Source organism: Mauremys mutica, chromosome 18 (genome assembly GCF_020497125.1).
Source record: "Mauremys mutica isolate MM-2020 ecotype Southern chromosome 18, ASM2049712v1, whole genome shotgun sequence".
Taxonomy (NCBI): domain Eukaryota; kingdom Metazoa; phylum Chordata; order Testudines; family Geoemydidae; genus Mauremys; species Mauremys mutica.
Window position 1 is genome coordinate 18,207,797 of NC_059089.1, and position 20,944 is coordinate 18,228,740.

Genomic DNA, 20,944 nt, shown 5'->3' on the forward strand with positions numbered 1-20,944 from the left:
CCCACGGCTGCTGCTTTTCCTTCTGTCACACGCGTGTTCCATGGGCCGGACGGAGCCGCAACTTTTATGATATGAACATTTTAGCCCAAGAAGGGATCCTGCCCTAGATGCCCTTTGCTAAAGCTCCCTGTGTGCCCTTCTCCTGCTGCTCTTGGGGGTATGTCCTACCTGAGCTGGATCAGCATTCCCTGTGCACTGAGAGGGGGCTATTTATGTCCAGTAGCAATGCCCACCCTTCCCTCCTGGTCGCTCCCTGTCTCTCCTGCTCCCACTCAAGGTATCGCCCACCCCATGTGCTGCAGCAGGCTCTATCTCAGCTTATGTTAAACCTCTGCCTTCCAATCCCTTCCGAGGAGCCCTCCCTCCTGGCAGCGGAGCTGTGGGTTTCTTTTGCACTGACTTGTATTTGCTTTGCCTTGTGCTCCTTGAGGCAGGGTTCTCCTTGGCATTCCTCACTGGCTGGCTGTTACTGCGCACCTACAGCACAGGAATGTGCAGGCCAGGCTGTCTGGAGTAGCCCACAAACATGGGTCCCAGCCTCAGGGCAGACTTTTGCAAGCCAGGGCACAAAGCCCAGACGGGTTGTATGTTCTATAATTAGATTTCACCAACCAAGCATCAAATGTAAACTCCTCAGGCACTAAAACAGCCTAACCATGGAGTCACAGACAGTCCCTTGGGTACTTTCATCTATCTTGTCACCTAGGCAAGCTTCCCTTTGCGATAGATGATCCCTTAGAGTAAAAATCACAATCTTCAGGTTACTCCCAGTCCCAAGGGCCCGTTGCTTACCCCAGGTGGAGTGCACCCTAGATCTCTCGCCAAAGACAATGCTGGTAGTCAATCCTATAATAAACTAACTAAAGGTTTATTAACTAGGAAAAAGACATGAGCTGTTTACAAGGTTAAAGCAGGTAAATATACACCCACAAATGAGTTAGTCTTAGAAGCTGCTAATGTGCAAGTTCTATATGTCCTTTAGGGGTAACCCAAGCAAGAGATCCCCGGCTGTTTAGCTTATGCTTGGAAATCTTGCCCTCCCCTGAAGTCCAAGCAGCACAGGGATAACAGTTTCCTCTTGACAGGGAGTTTTATTCCCTTCCCCCCGGAGCTCAAGCTGATGGGATGAGTGTTTTGTCTCCTCTTCGTGGGTGTGAGGGGGGCCACTCAACAGTCTTTTATCCCCTGCTGTTTCACAACAGCTTCTCTGGTGTCTGTGGACCTTCTTTTATTGGAGAGGAGATGACAGCTCTTCTGGTCACTAGCGTTTCACACTGGGGAATGTTTCTCTCCTGAGGGTTGGGGGGGTTACAGTTTTAAAGCAAACACTTCTCTAGTCACAGAGCAAACACGTAAATACCACCTTTGAACATGGGGTACAGATGTTCTAAGTCAGATTAATACACGCAGCATCCTACAGGCATTTCATAAAGTCTGAACACATTCTCATAACTCTACTATCTGTTTAAACAGTACTAGCACACGGATGAGCCGACTGGTTTCCAGCTATGCATTTGTCAGTGCTCAGTGAGGCCTTGGTATGAGCGGTCAGCTGGTGTCCCAGCATCACGGTGCCCGTGTGGCTAGACCAAAGGGCAGGTGCGGAGGGAGGTGGTTCTCTTGTCCTGATTGTATTCATGTTGTGGCTCCTAGTTCCTCCTTGGATTGCCAAAGATCACGCTTTGGGGGAATTTGCCGTGAAGGAGGTGAAAACCAAGGTCAACGGCACCCTGATGCTGGAGTGCGAGTCCTGGGCTGTGCCCAAGCCGACCATACAGTGGTACAAGGATGGGCAGGTGAGGTTGCTAAAGAAAAGGCTGGAAACCGTCAGTGTCACTAGTGAAAACTCATAACCATTTCTAAAGAGACTGGAGCCTTCCAAAGGCACAGCCAAGGGGAGGGGACCAATGGACTTCAGTGGGCCAGGATCAATGGGACTGCAGTGGGGAAGGCTGGGGAGTTCCCCCATCATGACGGGCTGTTTTCATCCTGGGCAGCTGTTCTCATTTGATCAGGTTTCTGGAGTCCAAAGGAGACGGCGGACGCGTGACAACCTGGCCAGCCCCTGTTAGAGCAGGGAGCTGCACAGCAGTTGGGCACGGTCAGTTGCCTAATGATGCCTAGAAATACAACCAAAAAAGCCCCCTTATTGGTCCCTGAGAGGGTGTGCTCTCTCCTGGGCTGCCGCCAGCCATTTCTGCCATGAGGGCAGGCAGGGAAGGGTAATTCTTTACTCCGTGTTCTGTTTTCATTCAGATTCAGGATCTCTACACTGATTCTCATGAAATAATGTGCTTATTTAAGGCAATGAAACCCTCTGATGATTAATAGCCAGGTATCTATTGGTGAGGAAGAGCAGTTTCCAGCTGGCTGGGAGAGGAAGGCACCATTTGTAAAGCTTGGGGTCTGGATTTTGTATTTTCCTGTGGCTGTTGTCCAGGCTTCGATCCTGGCATTTAATCACCATGAGAAGGGTTTAACTCCTCCTCCTCCTCCCCCACATCCTTGTTCTGGGTGTCTCCTCGCCAGCTCTTGGAGAGTGACAGCCATCTCCAGGCTCTCAGCGAGGGGCAGCTTCTTCGGATCAGTCCCGCCCGTGTCTCGGATTCGGGGCGCTACACCTGCATCGCCACCAACCCGGTGGGCGAAGACGATAAGGACTTCAGCGTGCATATTCAAGGCGAGTCTCTCTCCCGGAGCCGCTGGTGGCAGAGCTGCAAATGAGAGTCTGGGAGCAGAAGGCGTAAGGGGGCTGAGCCCTGGAAGGCAGGAAGTGGAGCGCTAGAAGAGGGGGGCAGGGAACAGTCACTGTGGAAGTGTTCTTATTTCACCCGCCATGCGGTGAGATCCCATGTTCAGGTGGAGCTCAAAGGGCCCAAGTAGCTTTCGTTTGGGGCCAGATTCTGACCTCAGCTGGGAGAGGCACAAAGGGAGCAGAAATGGGTTGAGAATCCCAGCGGATCTAGAACGGCAACAGGCCCTACCCCTTCCCAGTGTGCAGCCACCCGCGTGTCCAGAGAGTGCTTTTCGGGGGACTGGGCGAGAATACTTCCCACGGCTAAGCTGTCAGTTTGGCTAATCCCTCCACCCTGGATCCACGTGCCCCTGCTGGCTGCCTATGTGCCTGTTGGGTCTTTTCCCCAGTATGCATTGATTGCTGCTGCTTGCTCTCTTTCAGTGCCCCCCCTGTTCCAGAGGCAGGGAAATCCCAGCACAGCCTTCCAGATCCACTACCAGGCGGAAGACCAGGATGGAAAGATGACAGAGCACCGGGGGGTGACAGTCAACAGCCCGGCTTCCCTGTACTGTGACACGAATGCCATCCCGCCCCCGAAGCTCACCTGGTACAAGGATGGAGAGCCCCTCTCCGCTGCGGAGGGGGTTTTAGTATTGCTAGGTAACAAGCTTGGCTTATCGATGCAAACTTCAGTGTGGTCAGATAACTCTGAAAGCTTAATTTAGCTACTTGACAGCTGCTGGGCATTCCAGATAGAGAGCACCTGCCAGGTTCCTGGGCAGTCTAGGCCTGGCCAGCTACAGTATGCCAGATGTGCCCAGGTGATGCACATCTGCTGTGCTAACGCACATTCCAGGTTTGGGAGCGCACCACCCTGGCTGCCAGATGTTTCAGGTGTTCTCAGCTAAAGTACACCAATGTCTGCGTTGCCGGATCTTCCAGCGTGCCCAGATGTACGTCTGCTGTACTATGGGACGTGCTAGGTGCACTGGGGGGATGCCCCTCCTGTACTGCTGGATGTGCCAAATGGCGCACGCCTGCTGTGCTGCCAGATGTTCAGGAAGCCTCCTATGGCTCTGTTAATGTCCCTGAAATGTACGACAGCAGCAACAGGAACGGTGCAGGGACAAGCATTGGAAATGTGACTGTCTCCCCAGTGGGGATCTCTCTGGCCGTCTGCATGCCCTGCTTCCTAGTTCACTGTGTTGCCCTTTTTAAGTGGCTGCCTCCTCCTCCCTCGTTACGACGCCCTTCTGAGTGCTCCAGAGGGGCCGGATACACGAGGGTGCCCCTAGCAGGTTCTACTGCCCTTGGGCCCAGACCCATTAGCTTTGCCAGAGAGGATGTTGCAGGAGGGCACGGCCCAGTCTGCTGCCAGAATGAGTCGTGGCGTAGGCAGCATTGAGAGCATGTCTATCGATGGAGGTTCACTGACCCCATCCCGCGCACAAAGCAGCTCACAGCTCTAGTTCTCTTGCTAGGAGAACAGTGGTTTCCTAGGAGCCATTCCTGTCCCCCCCCTCACTCCCTGTTGCCTGGCAGGGGGACGTATCCTGCAGATCCCTGCGGTCAGAGCCGAGGATGCTGGGAGATACACGTGCCAGGCAGCCAATGAGGCAGGAGAGGACTGGCTGCACTATGAGCTGCTGGTGCTGTGTGAGTATCCAGGGAAGACATCATGGGGCCGAGGGGATGTAAAAGTGACAGGTCGTCGCCTCTGGGTCCTGGCAGAAAGCCGGAGCCACACAGGACCCTGAATGATCTTGAGGAGCTGCCTCCCTCCCCCAGGTCTTCTGCCCCACCCCCGGCCCTGCAGCGGGGCTGGGCTGAGCAGTCGAGGCGACTCCCTTCAGGAGCTGTCAAGCCCTTGCAGGTGGCGCCCGTAATGTTGTATTTCTTTGGTGTGTGGACGGCAAAATCTGGCCCCGTCCCCGAGCTCTTGATACTCAGGTTCTCTCTGAAGAGCATCAGTCTCGGTCATCGTCTGCAGAATGGAGATGACCTGATGTGAGTGCCATGGGCTGGCTCAGAGATCGCTCCCTGGGACGCCTGCCAAGGGCGGGGAGAGGCCGGTGGGGAGCACGTAATAAATAATGATTTGTATTGCTAGGGGCTGGGCAGACCTAGAACCGAGACATTCCCTGCGGGTGAGAGAAGCCTTGAGCTCTTGTCACACTTGCATATCCGAGACAGTGGTGCCTCCTTGCTAGAGCCAGGACTCCTGGGTTCATTTCCCAGCTCTGAAGCTACCTCACAGTGGCACCGCGCTCTCCCTCACAACAGAGAGGGGAGGCGACTGAACTGCAGAAGCTTAGGCTAGCAGCAAGGAGCAAAGTGAGATGAGATCATGGGAAGTGGGAAGTGAGTGGGACGTGGGAGAATGAAGGGGCATTGAAGGATGGAGACTGTTGAGACCCTGCCCTGATGCTCCCTCCCCTTGAGAGGGAGGCCTGGGTCAGGCTTCTCCTCCCTAGCTAGGAGGGCTGAGAGATGAGCAGCCCATAACTGACCGGTTCTCTTCTGTCCCCAGCTGCCCCCGTTATCCAGGGGAACACGGAGGAGTTGGTGGAAGAGGTGACAGTGATTGCTAACAGCACAGCCCACATGAAGTGCGAAGTCACTGGGAACCCAGCACCTGCAATTACCTGGCTCCACAATGACTTGCCCTTCACCACCAGCCCCCGGCACCAGCTCCTGGAGGACGGCAGGCTCCTGCGGGTGGGTGTCGTGTCCAGCAGGCTCTGCAGTGGGTGAAAAGTGGCAGAAAACACCCACCGTTGGAGGTGTTAGTGCAGCTTCTTTGGCTGTTGCTCTGAATCCGCTGGTGAGTGCCTGTGACGACTCCTAGCGGTCTCAGCAGGGATCTTGCTTTCCCTTTGCAGGTGGCTTCAGTACAGGTGGCAGACACTGGCCGCTATGTGTGTGTGGCAGAGAATCGGGAGGGCTCTGCAGAGAAGCGCTTTGCTCTCACAGTTCTGGGTGAGTAATTCAAGTGGACCCTTCTCCAGATTGGTCCATTTTCCCATTCCTTCTTGGTCAGCCCCTTGAGTCCTCCAATAATTTATCTACCCAGGCACCCAGTAGCTCATCGCTCTCTTGATGAGTTTATCCCGAACCTTCTCTTTCTCCATCCATCCCATTTTTCTCCCTTATCTCCTTAGCAGGTGCTTAAAGCACCACACAGGGAGGCAGACCTAAGGATCCTGGAGGATGCCACATGTCAGGCACAAGCAGTATTATGGGTTTTGAAAGGACTGAGCCTAGATCCTATAGCCTATGATAATCTAAGCTAGGAGGACAGCTGTAGCTATAACCAGCAGATATATTTATCGAGGTACATTGCAGCACGTTTTCACAAACAGAGGCTCAAAGTCTGTTTGCAAAAAATGTTGGTGCCAAATTGCCCACTTACAATTGCACACACAAACCGGGTAAATGCATGTGCAAATGTCTGGGCAGGCCCCCAGGGAACCCGTTGAACATGTGGTGCTGCAACTGCGGGTTTTGCTGATGTCATTTTTGCAGGCAGGCTCGGACCCTTCTGCTTTTTGAACTCTTGTTCCGTATAGTTCCTGATGGTCTATGAGCCTTGGGGGCCAGGGGTTGTTCCTTTTCATAAGGTCTGTCTACATGGGGCGCGAATGTGGCTAGTGTAGACCCACATGAGTTGCCTTTGATCTAGCTAGCTCAGGAACCAGAGCAGTGAAGCTGCAGCAGCTCGTTCTTCGGCACAGACTAGCCTGCAAGTCATTACCTAGGGGTTCAGATGTGTTTGTACAGCAGGTGCTGAAGCGAACATGGCCGCAGCCCCAGTGCTAAAGCTAGCTCAGGTGTATCTACGCAAGCTGCAAGACGCCCCCATGATTGCCGTGTAGCCCTACCCTTAGACTGCGTGTGCGCAGCCCCTAACACGCTGAGGCATGACCTGGGTGGAACCTCTAGGCGCTAGGGTAATAACCACGGCTTCCCTCCATTCAGAATGCAGTTCTGTGCTTGCTTTTCTCCGCGGGCCCTGCATCTTCCAAGTTGTGCCACTTTCCACGCAGTTCCAGTAACCCGGGTCTGAGGCTGAGGATAAAGTCAGCAGGTAGCGTTTGTATTTCACACTGGCTCCTTCCTCCTGGGGCAGCTTTTTACTCTTATGTTCGTGACCCGATAGCCTGCTCTTTACGTTGAGTGCAGTGTCCAGGCAGGGCTCCCATCTCTCTGGCCTTCCACACTCTGCTACCTCCAGGCTGCTGTTTAATATGTCCAAGCTCCAATCCTTTCTCCTCTCTAGCTCTTTTTGCTGCCTGTTGCTGTATCCGCGGTGCTGGTTAGCACTCGGCGTGGACAGCACCCGGATAAATGGGGGGAGATTTCTAATCAACACGTTTTGATTTTGGGAGGAGCAGGTCCACCCAGGATAGCGGGAGCAAACCCCGAAAGCATCACTGCTGTCGTCGATAGCAGCCTCTCCCTGACATGCCATGTCCAATCACATCCCGCTGCCGAGATCACATGGTACAAGGATGGCCAAACCCTGCCGCTCAGCGAGGAGGTTATCCTCATCCCAGGTGCGTATGGCTGTGCTGGTGAAAACCCAGACTGGTTAATAAGCCAGTGACTCTCCTGCCAGAGCTGGCTGGCTGCTTCCTGATTGGAGGTTACATTTCTTATAGGGCCAGTAACACACTTAATAAACTGATACCGAATACAGAGAGTGTAAGGTTGGAATTTTCAAAGGAGTCTAAGGGGTTTAGGCACCAACTCCTATTGAGATGAATCCCATAGGTTGTTTTGAGAATCCCAGCTTGGAGTTGCCAGAGTGGATGATCCCCTCTGAGACACTTTCCGATGGATGAGGCTGGAAAAGTTCCCTCATCACTTCCTGTAATCAACGTGGAAAAGTAACCCTGACCTGGCAGCTGACCTGCTGTTATGATGGACTGGAGGCTGTATCCTGCGACCTCTCTGTGCCTGGGTCTCCCACTGAGCTCAGTAGCAGTATCCAGATGCAGCATGGGGAGCAGCCTGGTGGGTGTGGCCAGGTGCTAACTTGGAGCCATGTGGACGGAGCCGGGCAATGAGTCCCAGCCTGCTTGGCCTTTCCTTGTTCCAGGTTCTCAGATCCTACAGATCCCTCGAGTGCGGATTTCCACTGGGGGGAAGTACACGTGTGTGGCGCTGAATGCAGCTGGCAGAGATGAGAAGCTCTTTTTTCTCCGGGTTTATGGTGAGCGAAGGCCTTTGCGCCTGGTCTGCCTCGTGCACTGTGGGCCAACATCTTCCTCCTCAGCCTTTCTGGTTCCATCAGATCAATAGGACCGAAGCTGCAACTTAGCAGCAGAGCACGCGATGCCACACATGAGCCTTCAGCTCCCCTCTGGCTCCTGTGGTGACCCATCTGTCCGTGCTTGAGGCAGGCCAGCTCTGTTCTAGCAGTAGCCTCTGTTCTGGTGCAGCTGCTGGACAGCACCTTCCCTATCCAACACCGGGTAAAACAGTAACTATTGTACCAGGGGCCAGCCTGGCCAGGCATTCACAAGCTACTGTGACTGCACACGGCTACAGCTAGTCCCTAGTGTGGAAACTTGGTGCCTTGGCAGCTGCCCCCAAGGCCAGGATCTCTAAAAGCAAGTGTGCTTTGGGAGTTATACCTATGCTTGAAAGGAGGCTGTATCCCTGTGGGCCAGATTTTCACCGGGCTTGCTTAGTTGCCTCTGGCAACATTTGTGCATGCAACAGCCTGCAAGGGGTTAAGTGCACGATTTGCACTTGCATGCATTTGTGCAGCTGCAGCCTGCCTCTGACCCCCTTTGGAAAGTTGGCCCTGTCCATGTGTTTCATGAATAGCCTGTGTGGTATGGGGGGGTGGGACATGCATACATGGAAGTGTGTGTCCTAAATACGCCTGCGTGGGGAGGCCAGCTCCCTAGAGGTCTTTGAATTTCTCTGTGGGCAGGCGGTTCCCCTCTGTAGGAAATACACTGCCCCATCCTCCAGCAATACTAGAGCCTCTTGTCTCCCTCCCTCTCTCTCTCTGGTAAAGTTCCCCCCACCATCACGCAGCCCGCTGGAGGCCAGCCGGAGGTCGTGATGGTGCGTGCCGGAGAGACTGCTGTTTTGCAATGTGAGGCTGATGCTCTGCCGGAGCCTGTGGTCACCTGGTACAAGAACGGGCACCAGCTGGCACTAGGGAATGGTGCTCGGACCCTGCTGAGAGGGCAGAGGCTGGAGATTGACGATGCCCAGGTAAGGTTAGGTTGTACCTAGGGAAACCGTTCCACCTGTTCAGCTGTCCGTGCCCTGCGTGCGAGATTCCGACGACTCCCTCCTCTCGCAGGTGTCGGATAAAGGGCTCTACAGCTGCAAAGTCACCAATGTGGCAGGGGAGGCAGAACAAACCTTCACGCTCACCGTCCAAGGTAAGAGAAGAGGGTTTAAATCATGTGCCTCCATCTGTTCTCTCCAGATTCAGTCTGTCGCAGGAGACCTGGGACTGGGGTCGTGAGAGGGTGCAGGTCAGGGCTGAGGTTACTTGGCAGATCTGGAAGTGAGACCAGTAACAGCATCTATCTACGCCATCCCTGTCTCCACTGCCCTGAATAGGGGAAGTTAATCTGCATTGAGCTTTTCAATAGAGGAAAGGTCAGAAGTAGGGCTGGCCATTGCCTGTTTAAACTGCTTTGGATGGAAAATTGGGCCTTCGACTCAGTGAACATTTGTGTGAAAAGTGTCTGCTTTCTGTGGAGAATTTATATATATATATGGGTCAAAAGCCAGAACGCCCCAAAACTATTTGCATTCTGAAATGCTGCCGCAGTGCCTCATGGGAGTTGTAGTTCTGGTGCCTCATGCTTCTCTTCTGTATGGGGAGGGCTCCCCAGCTAGACTCTAGGCTTCTCTATGCTGCACCGCAGTGCGGACTGTCGGGGTGTGAATGCCAGAGCGCGCCAACTGCCCTGTGTGGATTCTGCTGGCACAAACGAAAAGGCACCTTGTTTGCATTAACGCAGTCCTCTCTGAAACGGGACTGTGCTAATGTGAACTAGGTACCTTTTCATTTGCTCAGCAGCGTCCACACGGGACAGTTGGAACATAACATTTTGGTGCACTCTGCACTTCACACCCCTGCAGTCCACACTGTGGTGCAATGTGGACATAGCCTTCATCTCCCATGATGCACCACCTCCACTCACCAAGACGGGAGACCACGGGGGACGTAATTCAACCAGAGAACCTGGCTTACGTGGCAGATGGGAAGCAGGAGGCAGCGCAGTGGCCATCCAGTTCTGATTCTGATTTTCTCTGAAATGCAAAGTTTTTTCCAGAGGACGAATCCCCATTTTTGTTCTAGTTCGATGCTAGGTCAGTGCTGCAGGACTGTGACCATGGACGTGGTTAGTGCTGGGGAGAGGACTCGATGGGGCAGATGGGCCCCTGGGCTCTGCAATCCAGATCTCGATTTTAAACTCCACTTCTAAAACTTGAGGGCTCTCAGCTCTGGGGTTTTATCTTCAGAGGCTGGGCAGCTGGGAAATGCAGGGTAGGGTTGAGTGTGAGCGCAGTCCCCGGGGATGATGGTGATAGTAACAGCCCCTCGCAGAGCCCAGTGGGGACTTGGGGCCAGTGTGCAGCTCCAGACACTCCTCTCTCACTGACACCCACTGAAGATGGGAGTCACTTTTTATTTTAGCATTTTGTGCTGTTCCTGCAGGTACAGTCCTTGCAAGAGGAGTGCTGAGTAGGGAAGCAGCATGGGGCAGCACATAGGGGACCCGGGTTCTGTTCCTAGGCGGCAGCAGAGCTGATGGTGTGCCTCAGTTTCCTCACCTGTGCAATGGGGACAGCAGCACTCCCCCTGGCTTTGGGAACTCCGGGTGAAAGTGCTGAGTGGTGTTTACCATTTGTCTGAGCTGGGGGGAGGGCTGCTCCATGGCTGTGTTTTATGAATGTGATCTCAGCAAATGCAGAAGGGTCCTGGTGTCCCCCAACCCCAGTGGCAGCGACTGAGCCTCCCTGTGCATTCTGCTTCTCTCCCAAAGCCCCCCCGACCATCGAGAACCCACACCAGGAGACAGTCTACGGAGCCGTGGGGAGTCTCCTCATTCTGACCTGCGAGGCGGTCGGTGTTCCCCCTCCTGCCATCACCTGGCTGAAAGATGGGGCCCTGCTTGGTAAGGAGGCCGCATCACCGCACCAGCTGGCTTGACGGGCTGCTGGGAGAGCAGGGCTGGGCGTTAGCTGGCTGTAGTGGGCACAGCTAGCGCTTCTAGCAGGGCGGGGTGGTTTCTGGGTTCAGAGTAGAGGACTGCGGATGCAGACTTCTGGGTCCTGTTCCCAGTTCTGATGCCAACTTGCTTTGTGAGCTGAACCGCTCTGTGCCTCAGTTTACCTCCCTCTATAGTGGGGATTCCCCACTCACCAGGTGGGGGGGATGAGGCCTGGCTCATTCGTGTGTGTGAAGTGCTTTGAGATCTAAGACAGTGACAGATGTGCACGTTATAATTTGTGAAATAAACACCAGGGTGTATGCAGGGCAATCTTCGGGCGTGTTAATGGTCTTGTGTGCTTTTCATGGACTCTTGTAAAGCCTCGGGGGCCTATTTATGGAGCCAAAATCATGTGAACTCTGGTTCCCTTGTGGTGTTTCAGTTCTGGGATAGTGGAAATCGCCAAATGACATGTTGGTTAGATCCCTGCAGAATTAAAGTCTCCAGATAACATAAATGCAAGTCCCAGGCTATCTGGCTTTATTTGGGTTTACCTCAATCCTTCTGTGTTCGACTTGAACCAGAGTCTGATCTTGATTTTGTGCTGTGAAGTTGTCGTGACCCAGCGTTTCATGCCCGTAAGCAGAAAGTTCCCAGCGCTGAGTAGGGCAGTGCTGCTGAGTCACCCCAGGATGAGCGAGAGGAGAATGGGGTCCCGCTGGGGGGAATTCCAGTGAGAAATGTGGGAAGCCTCCTTTCCAGAGGTGGGTTGAGGACGAGCAAGCCTGAGGGAACCTCCGCGGCGGAGAAGCCGAGTTCTCTGGACGTGTTTTGGAACGATGCGCTCTCTTTCCCCCGCAGAGAGCAGCGTGGAGCAGGGAGTGGTGTCCCGAGGCGGGCAGCTGCAGATCAGCCGCTTACAGCCTTTCCATGTGGGCCGGTACACCTGCCTGGCACAAAGCCTTGAAGCAGAGGCACGCAAAGACTTCATCGTCTCGGTGCAAGGTAGGCCCTGCGTGGCATTGCAGCGAGCAGGCTGCCGCAGAATGGGATGGAGACGGATTGTCGTGGGAGCGTTCAGGCCTCTTGAGGATGTGGTTTGGGCTATAAAGGGGTCAGGTAGTTCCTCTGCTCTCCAGTTACTGTCTCCTCTCTCCGCTCAGCGGTGCCCCGGATCCTGAGCGCAGGCATCCCCAGTGAGCACAGTGTCCTGGAGGGCACCGGGGTGAAGCTGGAGTGTGAAGTGGAAGGACAGCCAGCTCCAGAAGTCACGTGGCTGAAGGATGGGAGCCCGCTGGAACTGCATGCTGCCCCTCGCCTCCGGTACGCCTCTTGCTAGGGCCCTGGTGCTGCAGAGGGGCGGCGTGGCTCAATGTGCAGCGAGCAGGGCCGGCTCCAGACCCCAGCGCGACAAGCACACGCGTGGGGCGGCATTTGCCGGCAGGGGCGGCAGATTGGGCCGGCGGACCTGCCGCAGTCATGCCTGCGGGAGGTCCACCGGAGCCCCGGGACGACCGGACCTGCCGCAGGCATGACTGCAGAGGGGGCGCTCCTCCCGCGGCTCCAGTGGACCTCCCACAAGCATGACTGCAGACGGTTCGCTGGTCGCACGGCTCGGCTGGACCTCCCGCAGGCATGACTGCGGCTGCTCCACCGAAGCTGCCGGACCAGCCAACCGTCCGCAGCTGCGGGAGGTCCAGCCGAGCCGCGCGACTAGCGGACCCTCACCAGTCAAGCCAGCAGGAGGTCCGCTGCTCCCGGGGCTCCGGGGCGTCTCCCGCGCATGACTGCTTGGGGCGGCCGAATATGTAGAGCCGGCCCTGGCAGCGAGAGTCAAAAAAGCGAACAGAATCTTGGGGATCATAAGGAAAGGGAGAGAGAATACGACAGGAAATATCATATTGCCTCTGTGTAAACCCATGGTTCGCCCACTTCTTGAATACCGCGTGCAGATCTGGTTGCCCCAGCTCAAAAAAGATACATTGGAATTGGAAAAGGTTCAGAAAAGGGCAACAAAAATTATTAGGGGTCTGGAACGGCTTCTGTATGAGGAGAGAGTAATAAGACTGGGACTTTTCAGCTTGGAAAAGAGACAAGGGGGGATATGATAGAAGTCTATAAAATCATGACCGGTGTGGAGAAAGTAAATAAGGGAGTGTTATTCACTCCTCATAATGCAAGAACTAGGGGTCACCATATGAAATTAATAGGCAGCAGATTTTAAACAAACAGTAGGACGTATTTCTTCACACGACACACCATCAACCTGTGGAACTCCTTGCCAGGGGATGTTGTGAAGGCCAAGACTATAACAGGGTTAAAAGGAGAACTAGCTAAGTTCATGGAGGATAGGTCCATCAATGGCTATTAGCCAGGCTGGGCAGGGATGCTTTGCGTTGAGGGTAATGGTTGGCTTAGTGCACATAGCGCGAATGGCTGGCTCCGGCAAGGATAGCGCTTGATACTTAAGGCTCAGGGAATTAATCCTTTAGCTCTAGTGAGAGGGGCTTGTGTTTTCGGCACGGAAGGGCACAGGTTTGATTCCCAGGCAAGGCCATGGTGTCTGTCTGTATGTGGCCCTAGTGGGTTCTGCTGCCTTATTGAGACTCCTCTCCCTGTGTGTGCAGGTTGTCTCCTGGTGGCAGCTCCTTGCTCCTCAAGGGGCTGCGGGAGTCTGACTCAGGGGCATACACCTGCCTGGCTCAGAACAGGGCCGGAGAGGACACCAGGCTCCACCTGCTGAACGTCCTGGGTGAGTGAAGCATGCTGGGTGGCACTGGGCACAGGTGGGCTTAGCTGCTGGGCGGGGGCAAAGATTAACCCCCTCAATGGCAACTCTTTCTCCTCCCCCTCAGTTCCCCCTACTATCGAGCGAGGGGCCAACGACTCTGAGGTCATCAGCAGCGCCCCCTTGGGGTTGGTTACCATGGAGTGCCAAGCACGGGGCTCCCCTCCCTTACAGATCAGCTGGCTGAGGGACGGACTGCCCCTCCCTCTCTCCCACCGGGTGAGGCTGCTTTCCGCAGGACGCACCCTCAGGTAAGAGAGGAGGTTTCCGGGTGCTTTCCAAAATCCTCCCCCTGTACTCCTGCGCTGTTGTGCCTGGCACCTGCGTGGCTGCCACTGCCCACTCCAGAGGTGGCTGCATTTGAGCGGAGTGTTGAACGTCCAGGGGCCTGATTTTCAGAGGTGCTGAGCACCCACCGGTCCCACTGGAGATCCATCAGGAGCTGCAAGTTCAGCCCGCTGCCTCTCCGGCTCGGTGCTTTGGAAGGGCGGCCGTACGCCATGTGGTGTGCACTCCGCTGTCCCGTGACGGTGGCACCGCAGGGAGTGGGGAGCAGAAGCCACAAGCTGGCCTTTGTGTGCTCTGAATTGATTCATCATCATCTTACCCCACTCCCCACCCCTGGGAGTTAGGATCTCTCCAGTGCAGGACTCGGATACTGGAATCTACACCTGCGTTGCGTCCAGCCGGGCGGGAGTAGCAGAGCGAAGCTTCATCCTGCAGATCCAGGGTAGGAGGGGAATGTCACCTGTGTGAGCGCGGGGTGCGCTGTGGAGGGCAGAGCCTGGAGTGGGGGGGAAAGGGGCGACTGGGGCTGGGACAAGAAGAAAGCCTGGAGAGAGAGGGGGTGGGGAAATGGGGGCGGGGAAGGGGTGTATGGGAGAAAGGGGCTGGGGAGTGGGGGGAGGAGCAACTGGCTAAAGGCAGATTTGGGGGATGGGGTCACTGGCTGGTTGGCTGGAGGGGATCGCTGGGGAAGAAATGAGCCAGGGGCAGTGCAGGGTGTGATGGGGAATCACCGTGACACCGATCATGGAGGGAGAGATTGACGGCATGATGGCCGGAGACGAGGGGCCCTGGCTGTTACTGTCCGGAGGATGGAGGAGTGGCAGGATGGACAGCGGGAGCAGACCCAAGCCAGGCTACCAGTGGCCAGTGTGTCAGAGGCTGTGTGAGGGTGTCTCCGCTAACTGCGAATGGTGCTTTGCAAAGTCACCGTCTGTCCACTGTAGGCCCCTGACCCGGGCGTCCACCTCCTGGGGTTGGCTCCTGAGCCGCGCCGCTCAGGAGACAGAAGGTGCAGCCTGGAGTGAGGGGGACAAAGGTGCGATCTGAAAATGACAGGCGAGGCCTCCTCTGGCCCCGGTAACAGACGTCTGCTGCCTCTGCCTCCCCCCAGTGCCTCCAGCCCTAGAGCCCTCGGGGAGCAGCGAGGCCGTGACTGCAGTGACCGACTCTGCCGTGACCTTCACCTGTGCAGCCAGCGGGTCGCCGCTGCCCACTCTGACCTGGCTGAAGGATGGCGAGCCCCTGATTCTGCAAAACAACCTGGTGCCCAATGGCCCGGGCACAAGGCTGTACCTGGAGTCGGTGCAGCCAGCCGATTCGGGCATTTACTCCTGTGTGGCTGGGAACGAGGCCGGGGAAGCGAGCAAACACTTCCACCTCTCCGTCGTGGGTACGTGCCTGGGCGCCTCTCCGCAGCCTGTCGGCAGGGAGGCTGGAAGGGGGCGAGGGCAGGGGGCAGCAGGAGGGATGGGAGAGGGGCAAGCAGGCTGGGCTGGTAGGGCTGAGCTGGGGGGCATGGAGAGGGGGATGGGCAGTGCCCAATCTGTTCTCTTGGAAGCCCGATGCCCGATTCAGCTCTCTACGTTTCTGGGTGCTAAGGGCCAGGGGCATCCCTCTGCCCTAGCGAGTCTCCGCGCTCCGCCCCAAGGAGGACCTTCCCCCTCCGCCCGCCTGCCCTCCCGGGCCCCTGTCCGGAGGAGGGGCGGTGAAATCAGCCCTGCCGTGCCTTGCAGAGCCCCCACGCCTCGAGGATTTGGTCCAGCCCACGGAGGTGGCCGCCGCCATTGGGGCTCCCTTGGAATTGCTGTGCACCGCAGCTGGAGTCCCTGCCCCCAGCGTCACCTGGGAGAAGGATGGCCGGCTGCTAGCCAGGCCCGGGATCGTGGCCAGGAACGGGAGCTCCCTGCGGATAGAGAGCGTGCAGGTGGGGACTTCTCCCCCTCCCGTCCCCGCTCCCCTTCCTCCCTCCCACCCTGAGTTTTCACCTGAGCTTCCCCTCCCTCCTGGCCTTTCTCAGGCGGACGATGCCGGCTTGTACACCTGCCTGGCTGCCAACCCTGCTGGGGAGGATGGCAAGAGCTTCTGGGTCAGGACACAAGGTACCATTGCACAGCGGGGCGCCGGTGGCTGGAACGCAGGCCAGTCGCACAGCGGCACGTCCACGCTGCCATCAGTAGCGACTCCTGCCCCCTGGGAGAGTGGGGGGTGGGCGTAGGGCAGAGCTGGCCACATCAGCCTCTAGCAATGATGGGTGGCTGAGCTCACCCTGCTGGCTTCCCTTTGCCCAGGGAAGGGAGCGGATGGTGCCCCCGGAGGGAATGCGCCACCGTGAAGGGTTTGGGGTGAATGGCATGAAATGCAGGGTTGGTATCAATCTCCACCATGCAGCAACCTTGGTGGGTCCCGGTAGAGCGCCACTGGAAAGCAGCTGTGTGCAGGCAGGACCACGGGCTTAGACGTCTCCTGTAACTGGGGTGTTGGGGGACGTCCTGCACTCTCCTCTGGTGGGAGCCTTTCAGGATCGTAGCTGAGCCCACAGGTCCTGGCCGTCTCATGTGCCCACCCTTCTGGAACAGCGAGGTGGAAGGGAGAAGGGGGATGTAAGTGCCTTCCCTGTGAGCCTGGGGCTGGGTGACAGAGCAAGCAGGGTTAGTGCAAAGCAGAGCAGCGAGGGTTGGGGCATTTCTCGGGCGTTGGCTGGTCAGTGGGAGTTACCGTTTGGGGACGGCGCTCTCTCTCCGGCGCTCCCAGCTGCTCCTGGGCGCGATTCCCCTTCAGCACGTGCCTGACCCATTTGGCTTGCATCCCTGCAGCGCCTGCAAACGTTCGGGACTCCAGTGAGACGCGCTCCATCACCGCGCTGGCCGGCGGGCAGCTTTCCCTGGAGTGCCCTGCAGACGCTGACCCGCCGCCCCACATTGAGTGGCACCGAGGGGGATCCCTGCTGCAGGTGTGTAGCTGGGGCATCTGCTGCTGCCGAATGTACCAGGCTGGGCGTGCGTGGCAAGGGGGTTAGAGGGAGGGGCTGGCATCTCAGCGAGGTGGCGCTGACTCCCCAGACCACGTCAGGGCCCGAGAGATCCCCTCCCACTCTCTGTGGCTCAGCCAATGCACCAGGTGGCTTCCCGTCACTGCATGGCAGGGGACTGGAGCTCCTGCCCTGGGGATCCCTCCCTGGTGCGTGGGTCCCTTTGATCAGCAGCCCCCGGCACAGCTCAGCTCTGGCCGCTCGGTGCTGCGGATGCTGCCTCTGGGATATTGAAGCAAGACCACCGGGCTCGTTATGCGTGAAGCCTGCGGTCGGATGCGCATCGAGATCTGGCGGCGCTGCTGATGGGGTGTTTGTCTCTGGGTGCTGGCAGGAGGATGCCCGCGTGCGGTTTCTGGCCCAGGGGCGTTTCCTTCAGATCCAGGCCTTGGGAGTGCCTGACAGCGGAGAATACAGCTGCACAGCGAGCAACGCGCTGGGGAGAACCAGCCTGAACTTCCACGTGGAGATCCAGAGTGAGCAGAGCTCCGGGGCCGCTGGGGAGGTCTGAGTCCCCCGCTCAGATCCTCCGGCACACTCCGTTGCTGGGGCTCCCTTGCGGTCAGCAGAGCTGGGCTGACTCAGACGCTCTGGCCCTCGCTTCCCTTCCCGGAGTTGGGTTGGTGGGATACACCGTGTGATGGGATCCTGTTTATCAACGCGCCGTCACCCCGAAAGCAGAGGGGTGGGCGGGCTCTTGGGAGTCCCTCCCTTTACACATCTCATTGCATTGGCTTGGTTAATTGGTAGGAACCAATCCCCGTGCAGCATGTCCTGTCCACGCGCTGTCCGCCTTCGACCTGCTCGTTACCTCAGCTTTCCATTCCCGGCTTACCTTGTCCATTGTCGTTATCTTGTTCTCGTCAATGGTTCCCCGGCTGTTCCCGCCCCGGGCCTTGGCCAGCGCCGAGAGTCCGTCTCGCCGCTCACTGGCCCAGGTTCTCTTACTGTTATTTTCCAATGCCCGTATCCCACCTCCGGTGATGTTTTGGTTGCAGCTGCCCCTGTGATAAAGCCGGGCCCCTTGGCCGTGAGCGCCACTGTGAACGCGTCAGCTCTGCTGCCCTGCGAGTCGGAGGGGCGGCCCACGCCCCAGCACACGTGGAGGAAGGATGGCCTGCTCCTGCTGCCTGCTGGGAACCCCAGGTACGCGGGGCCAGGGGCCAGGGCCGTTCCACAGCCGCGCTCGCCCAGCGGTTTGAAACTGGCTGTGGGAAAGCAGCCGCTTCCCGTCTGTTTTGTCCCTGGAGCCTCAGCACAGCCCAGTGAGCTCAGGTTTGTAACCGGGCTGCTACGCGGGCCAGGTCCCTTGCAAACAGCAAGGAACGGAGCCTCGCAAGCACCCACGTTTATTACCCCCACTGTACAGCTGGGCGAGCCGCGGCAAGGGGAGATGAGGTGACTTGCCCAAGATCCCATAGCAGGTCAGTGGCCAAGCTGTGAACAGAGCCTGGGCGCCATGACACCCTGCGTGGACCACTCCTCTGTGCCGGTAGCCACCTCTGGGCCTTACGATGGCTCTGGTCTGCTGGCAAGTGTTCTCCTCTCCTCAGTGCCTGTTTCCCTATTTGTCTGCTGCTTTCTGTCAACGAGGCATTAAACCAAACCGGCCGGTGGCCTGATGGACTCACCTTCCCTCCCCTCAGATTGGAGCTCCTGTCAGACGGCTCCCTGAGAATAAACCCAGTTCAGGTCCAGGACACGGGACATTACCTCTGCGTGGCATCAAGCCCTGCTGGGTCTGACCGACGAGGCCTGGACCTCCGAGTCTTAGGTAAGGGGAGCGCGAGGAGGGAAGGGACTAACCTGGGCATGAGGCAGGCTCCTAAGAGCCCGGCGTGCAGGGTTCACATCCAGCCATGCTGCATGGATCTCAGACAGCCTCTGCTCTGGATACCACCATCTCCTTTTTCCTATACATGCTGGCGTCCCCTCTCCTTTGTTCCAAGGGGTCCCTCTGCCTCCTGCTGGACTGGCCCAAGCCAATGCGCTCGCCCCCCATTAATGCCGCCTCCCTCCAGCAATGCCTCTAGCTGGTTGGAATCCGCTCCTGAACCGATCGCGTCTGTCTCTGCTCCTCGCAGTCCCTCCTGCCATTGCTCCGGGGCCCTCCAACCTCACCCTGACGGCCCACAGCCCGGCCTCGCTCGCTTGCCAAGCCGCTGGCCTCCCCAAACCCCACGTGACGTGGAAGAAAAATGGGCACCTCCTGAATGTGGACCTTCCGCGGAGCCCATACAGGTACCGGCGCTGTCCTTGCCGTGCATGCCGCAGGCAGGGTGGGATGCTCGGGGAAGTGTGCAGCTGCCTTTTGTAGAGCGCGTCAGGTCCAGTGGCTGGTTCTGCTGCCCTGTGGTTCACTTGCTATGCTGCTTCTGCCCTTGTACCCTAGCTCCGTGCTGCACACAGCTGACCCCGACCCTCTCTGTCCTGGGGGCCGCTGCGATCGGGTGCTGGGGGCCATCGCTGAGCCTAGTGGGGCAGGGTCTGGTCTTATGTTTGTGACCCCCCCTCACCCATGCCCTCTGTGTCCCAGGTTACTGTCCTCTGGCTCCTTGCTGATTGCCAGCCCCAGCCTCCAGGACACGGCGCAGTTTGAGTGCATCGTAACGAACCCCGCAGGAGAGGCTCGCAGGCTCATTGCAGTCGCTGTGCATGGTGAGTGGCCCTCGGACATGCAGTGGTCTCACCTGGGGACGGGCTTTCTGAGCTCTTCCCATTTCCCAAAGCGCAAATAGCTGACTGAGCTCCAGCCAGTGCTTTTCCTGCACTGACGTCCTGGCTGGAGCCCCGGTTACAGCAAACACTGAGCCGTGTTCTCTGGGCGAGCAGCCTGGGTGAGCCTGCGTGGGGAGCACGTGCATGCGCCTTGGTTCTGTGGCTCAACCTGCAGCAGATGGCAGTTCATGCTTTTAGCTCTGGAGGTCCCCGGTTCAGTCCCTGGTGTGTCGGCCAAGATGGCGGCTGTCACACATGCGTCCCGGAGCCTCGACTCCGTGCCCAGAGGGGAGAGTCCGGCTCCTGTGCTTCGTGGCACAGCCCTGCTCACCTTGACTCTCGCCCTTTGCAGTCCCTCCCACGATTGCCGACGACCACACCGACTTCACAGCTCCCAGGATGTCCCCAGCGGTTCTGACCTGCTACGCCTCTGGGGTGCCGGCACCAGCTGTGTCCTGGAGCAAAGATGGAGCCCAGCTGGGAAACCGAGGCAGTGGCTATCGCGTCTCGCCGACAGGTAGCAGCAGCACCATCCCGTACATGAGTGTGTCAGCGGGGGGAGGGCAGCACACTCACCACACAAGAGGGGGCACTATTCACCTCCCCCCTCCGTTACTTACTGCTCCTGTGTTCCCAGGTGCTTTGGAGATCAGCCGTGCTCTGCCGATTCACGCCGGGCGCTACACATGCACGGCAAGGAACGCCGCTGGCGTGGCACACAAGCATCTCCTCCTGACAGTGGAAGGTACCCGGAGCTGCCAAGGCCACTTCAGGCTGGGGGAAGGAGGCGAGCACCAGCACCAGCCCCAGAGAGGGAGGGTGGGAGGGGGAGAGGCCTGCGAGAGAGCGTGAAGGGGCATTCGGGAGTAGCCCGAGAGGTTCTGGGAGGCTGGGTACTGACCACAGAGCCCTGGAGGCTGAGAAAGCAGCCAGGTTGTACTCTGTGAAGGAGCCGGCTCAGGCACCGTTCCCCCTCTTGGTTGCAGAGGCCCCGGTGGTGAAGCCCCTGCCCAGCATGGTGCAGGTGCGGGTCAATGCTGGTGTGATCTTGCCCTGCGAAGCGTCTGGGATCCCCCGCCCGGTGGTCACGTGGCAGAAGGAAGGGATGAGTATCCCAGCAGGTGAGCAGCTAAACCAGCCGAGCCCAGCACTGCCTGCAGCAGCTGGTCCACCACAGCAAAGCCCCTGGG

At 57.6% G+C, this 20,944-nt stretch overlaps 1 protein-coding gene across 2 annotated transcripts in view; it reads left to right on the forward strand.

Annotated features, from left to right (window-relative positions):
- Positions 1-20,944, forward strand: part of HMCN2 (hemicentin 2) — a 107,926-nt gene that overhangs the window by 67,928 nt on the left and 19,054 nt on the right. For both annotated transcript variants that reach the window (XM_044992679.1, XM_044992678.1), the window contains 28 exons: positions 1,654-1,796; positions 2,530-2,680; positions 3,179-3,397; positions 4,280-4,393; positions 5,268-5,455; positions 5,620-5,716; positions 7,132-7,293; positions 7,839-7,952; positions 8,769-8,971; positions 9,063-9,144; positions 10,765-10,896; positions 11,794-11,937; positions 12,096-12,255; positions 13,560-13,684; positions 13,788-13,971; positions 14,353-14,450; positions 15,120-15,398; positions 15,742-15,932; positions 16,026-16,107; positions 16,822-16,958; positions 17,371-17,512; positions 18,035-18,182; positions 18,683-18,810; positions 19,121-19,277; positions 19,573-19,694; positions 20,107-20,271; positions 20,392-20,499; positions 20,741-20,875. In XM_044992679.1, the coding sequence (XP_044848614.1) occupies positions 1,654-1,796; positions 2,530-2,680; positions 3,179-3,397; positions 4,280-4,393; positions 5,268-5,455; positions 5,620-5,716; positions 7,132-7,293; positions 7,839-7,952; positions 8,769-8,971; positions 9,063-9,144; positions 10,765-10,896; positions 11,794-11,937; positions 12,096-12,255; positions 13,560-13,684; positions 13,788-13,971; positions 14,353-14,450; positions 15,120-15,398; positions 15,742-15,932; positions 16,026-16,107; positions 16,822-16,958; positions 17,371-17,512; positions 18,035-18,182; positions 18,683-18,810; positions 19,121-19,277; positions 19,573-19,694; positions 20,107-20,271; positions 20,392-20,499; positions 20,741-20,875 (4,110 nt within the window). The remainder of the gene's footprint in view (positions 1-1,653; positions 1,797-2,529; positions 2,681-3,178; positions 3,398-4,279; positions 4,394-5,267; positions 5,456-5,619; positions 5,717-7,131; positions 7,294-7,838; positions 7,953-8,768; positions 8,972-9,062; positions 9,145-10,764; positions 10,897-11,793; positions 11,938-12,095; positions 12,256-13,559; positions 13,685-13,787; positions 13,972-14,352; positions 14,451-15,119; positions 15,399-15,741; positions 15,933-16,025; positions 16,108-16,821; positions 16,959-17,370; positions 17,513-18,034; positions 18,183-18,682; positions 18,811-19,120; positions 19,278-19,572; positions 19,695-20,106; positions 20,272-20,391; positions 20,500-20,740; positions 20,876-20,944) is intronic.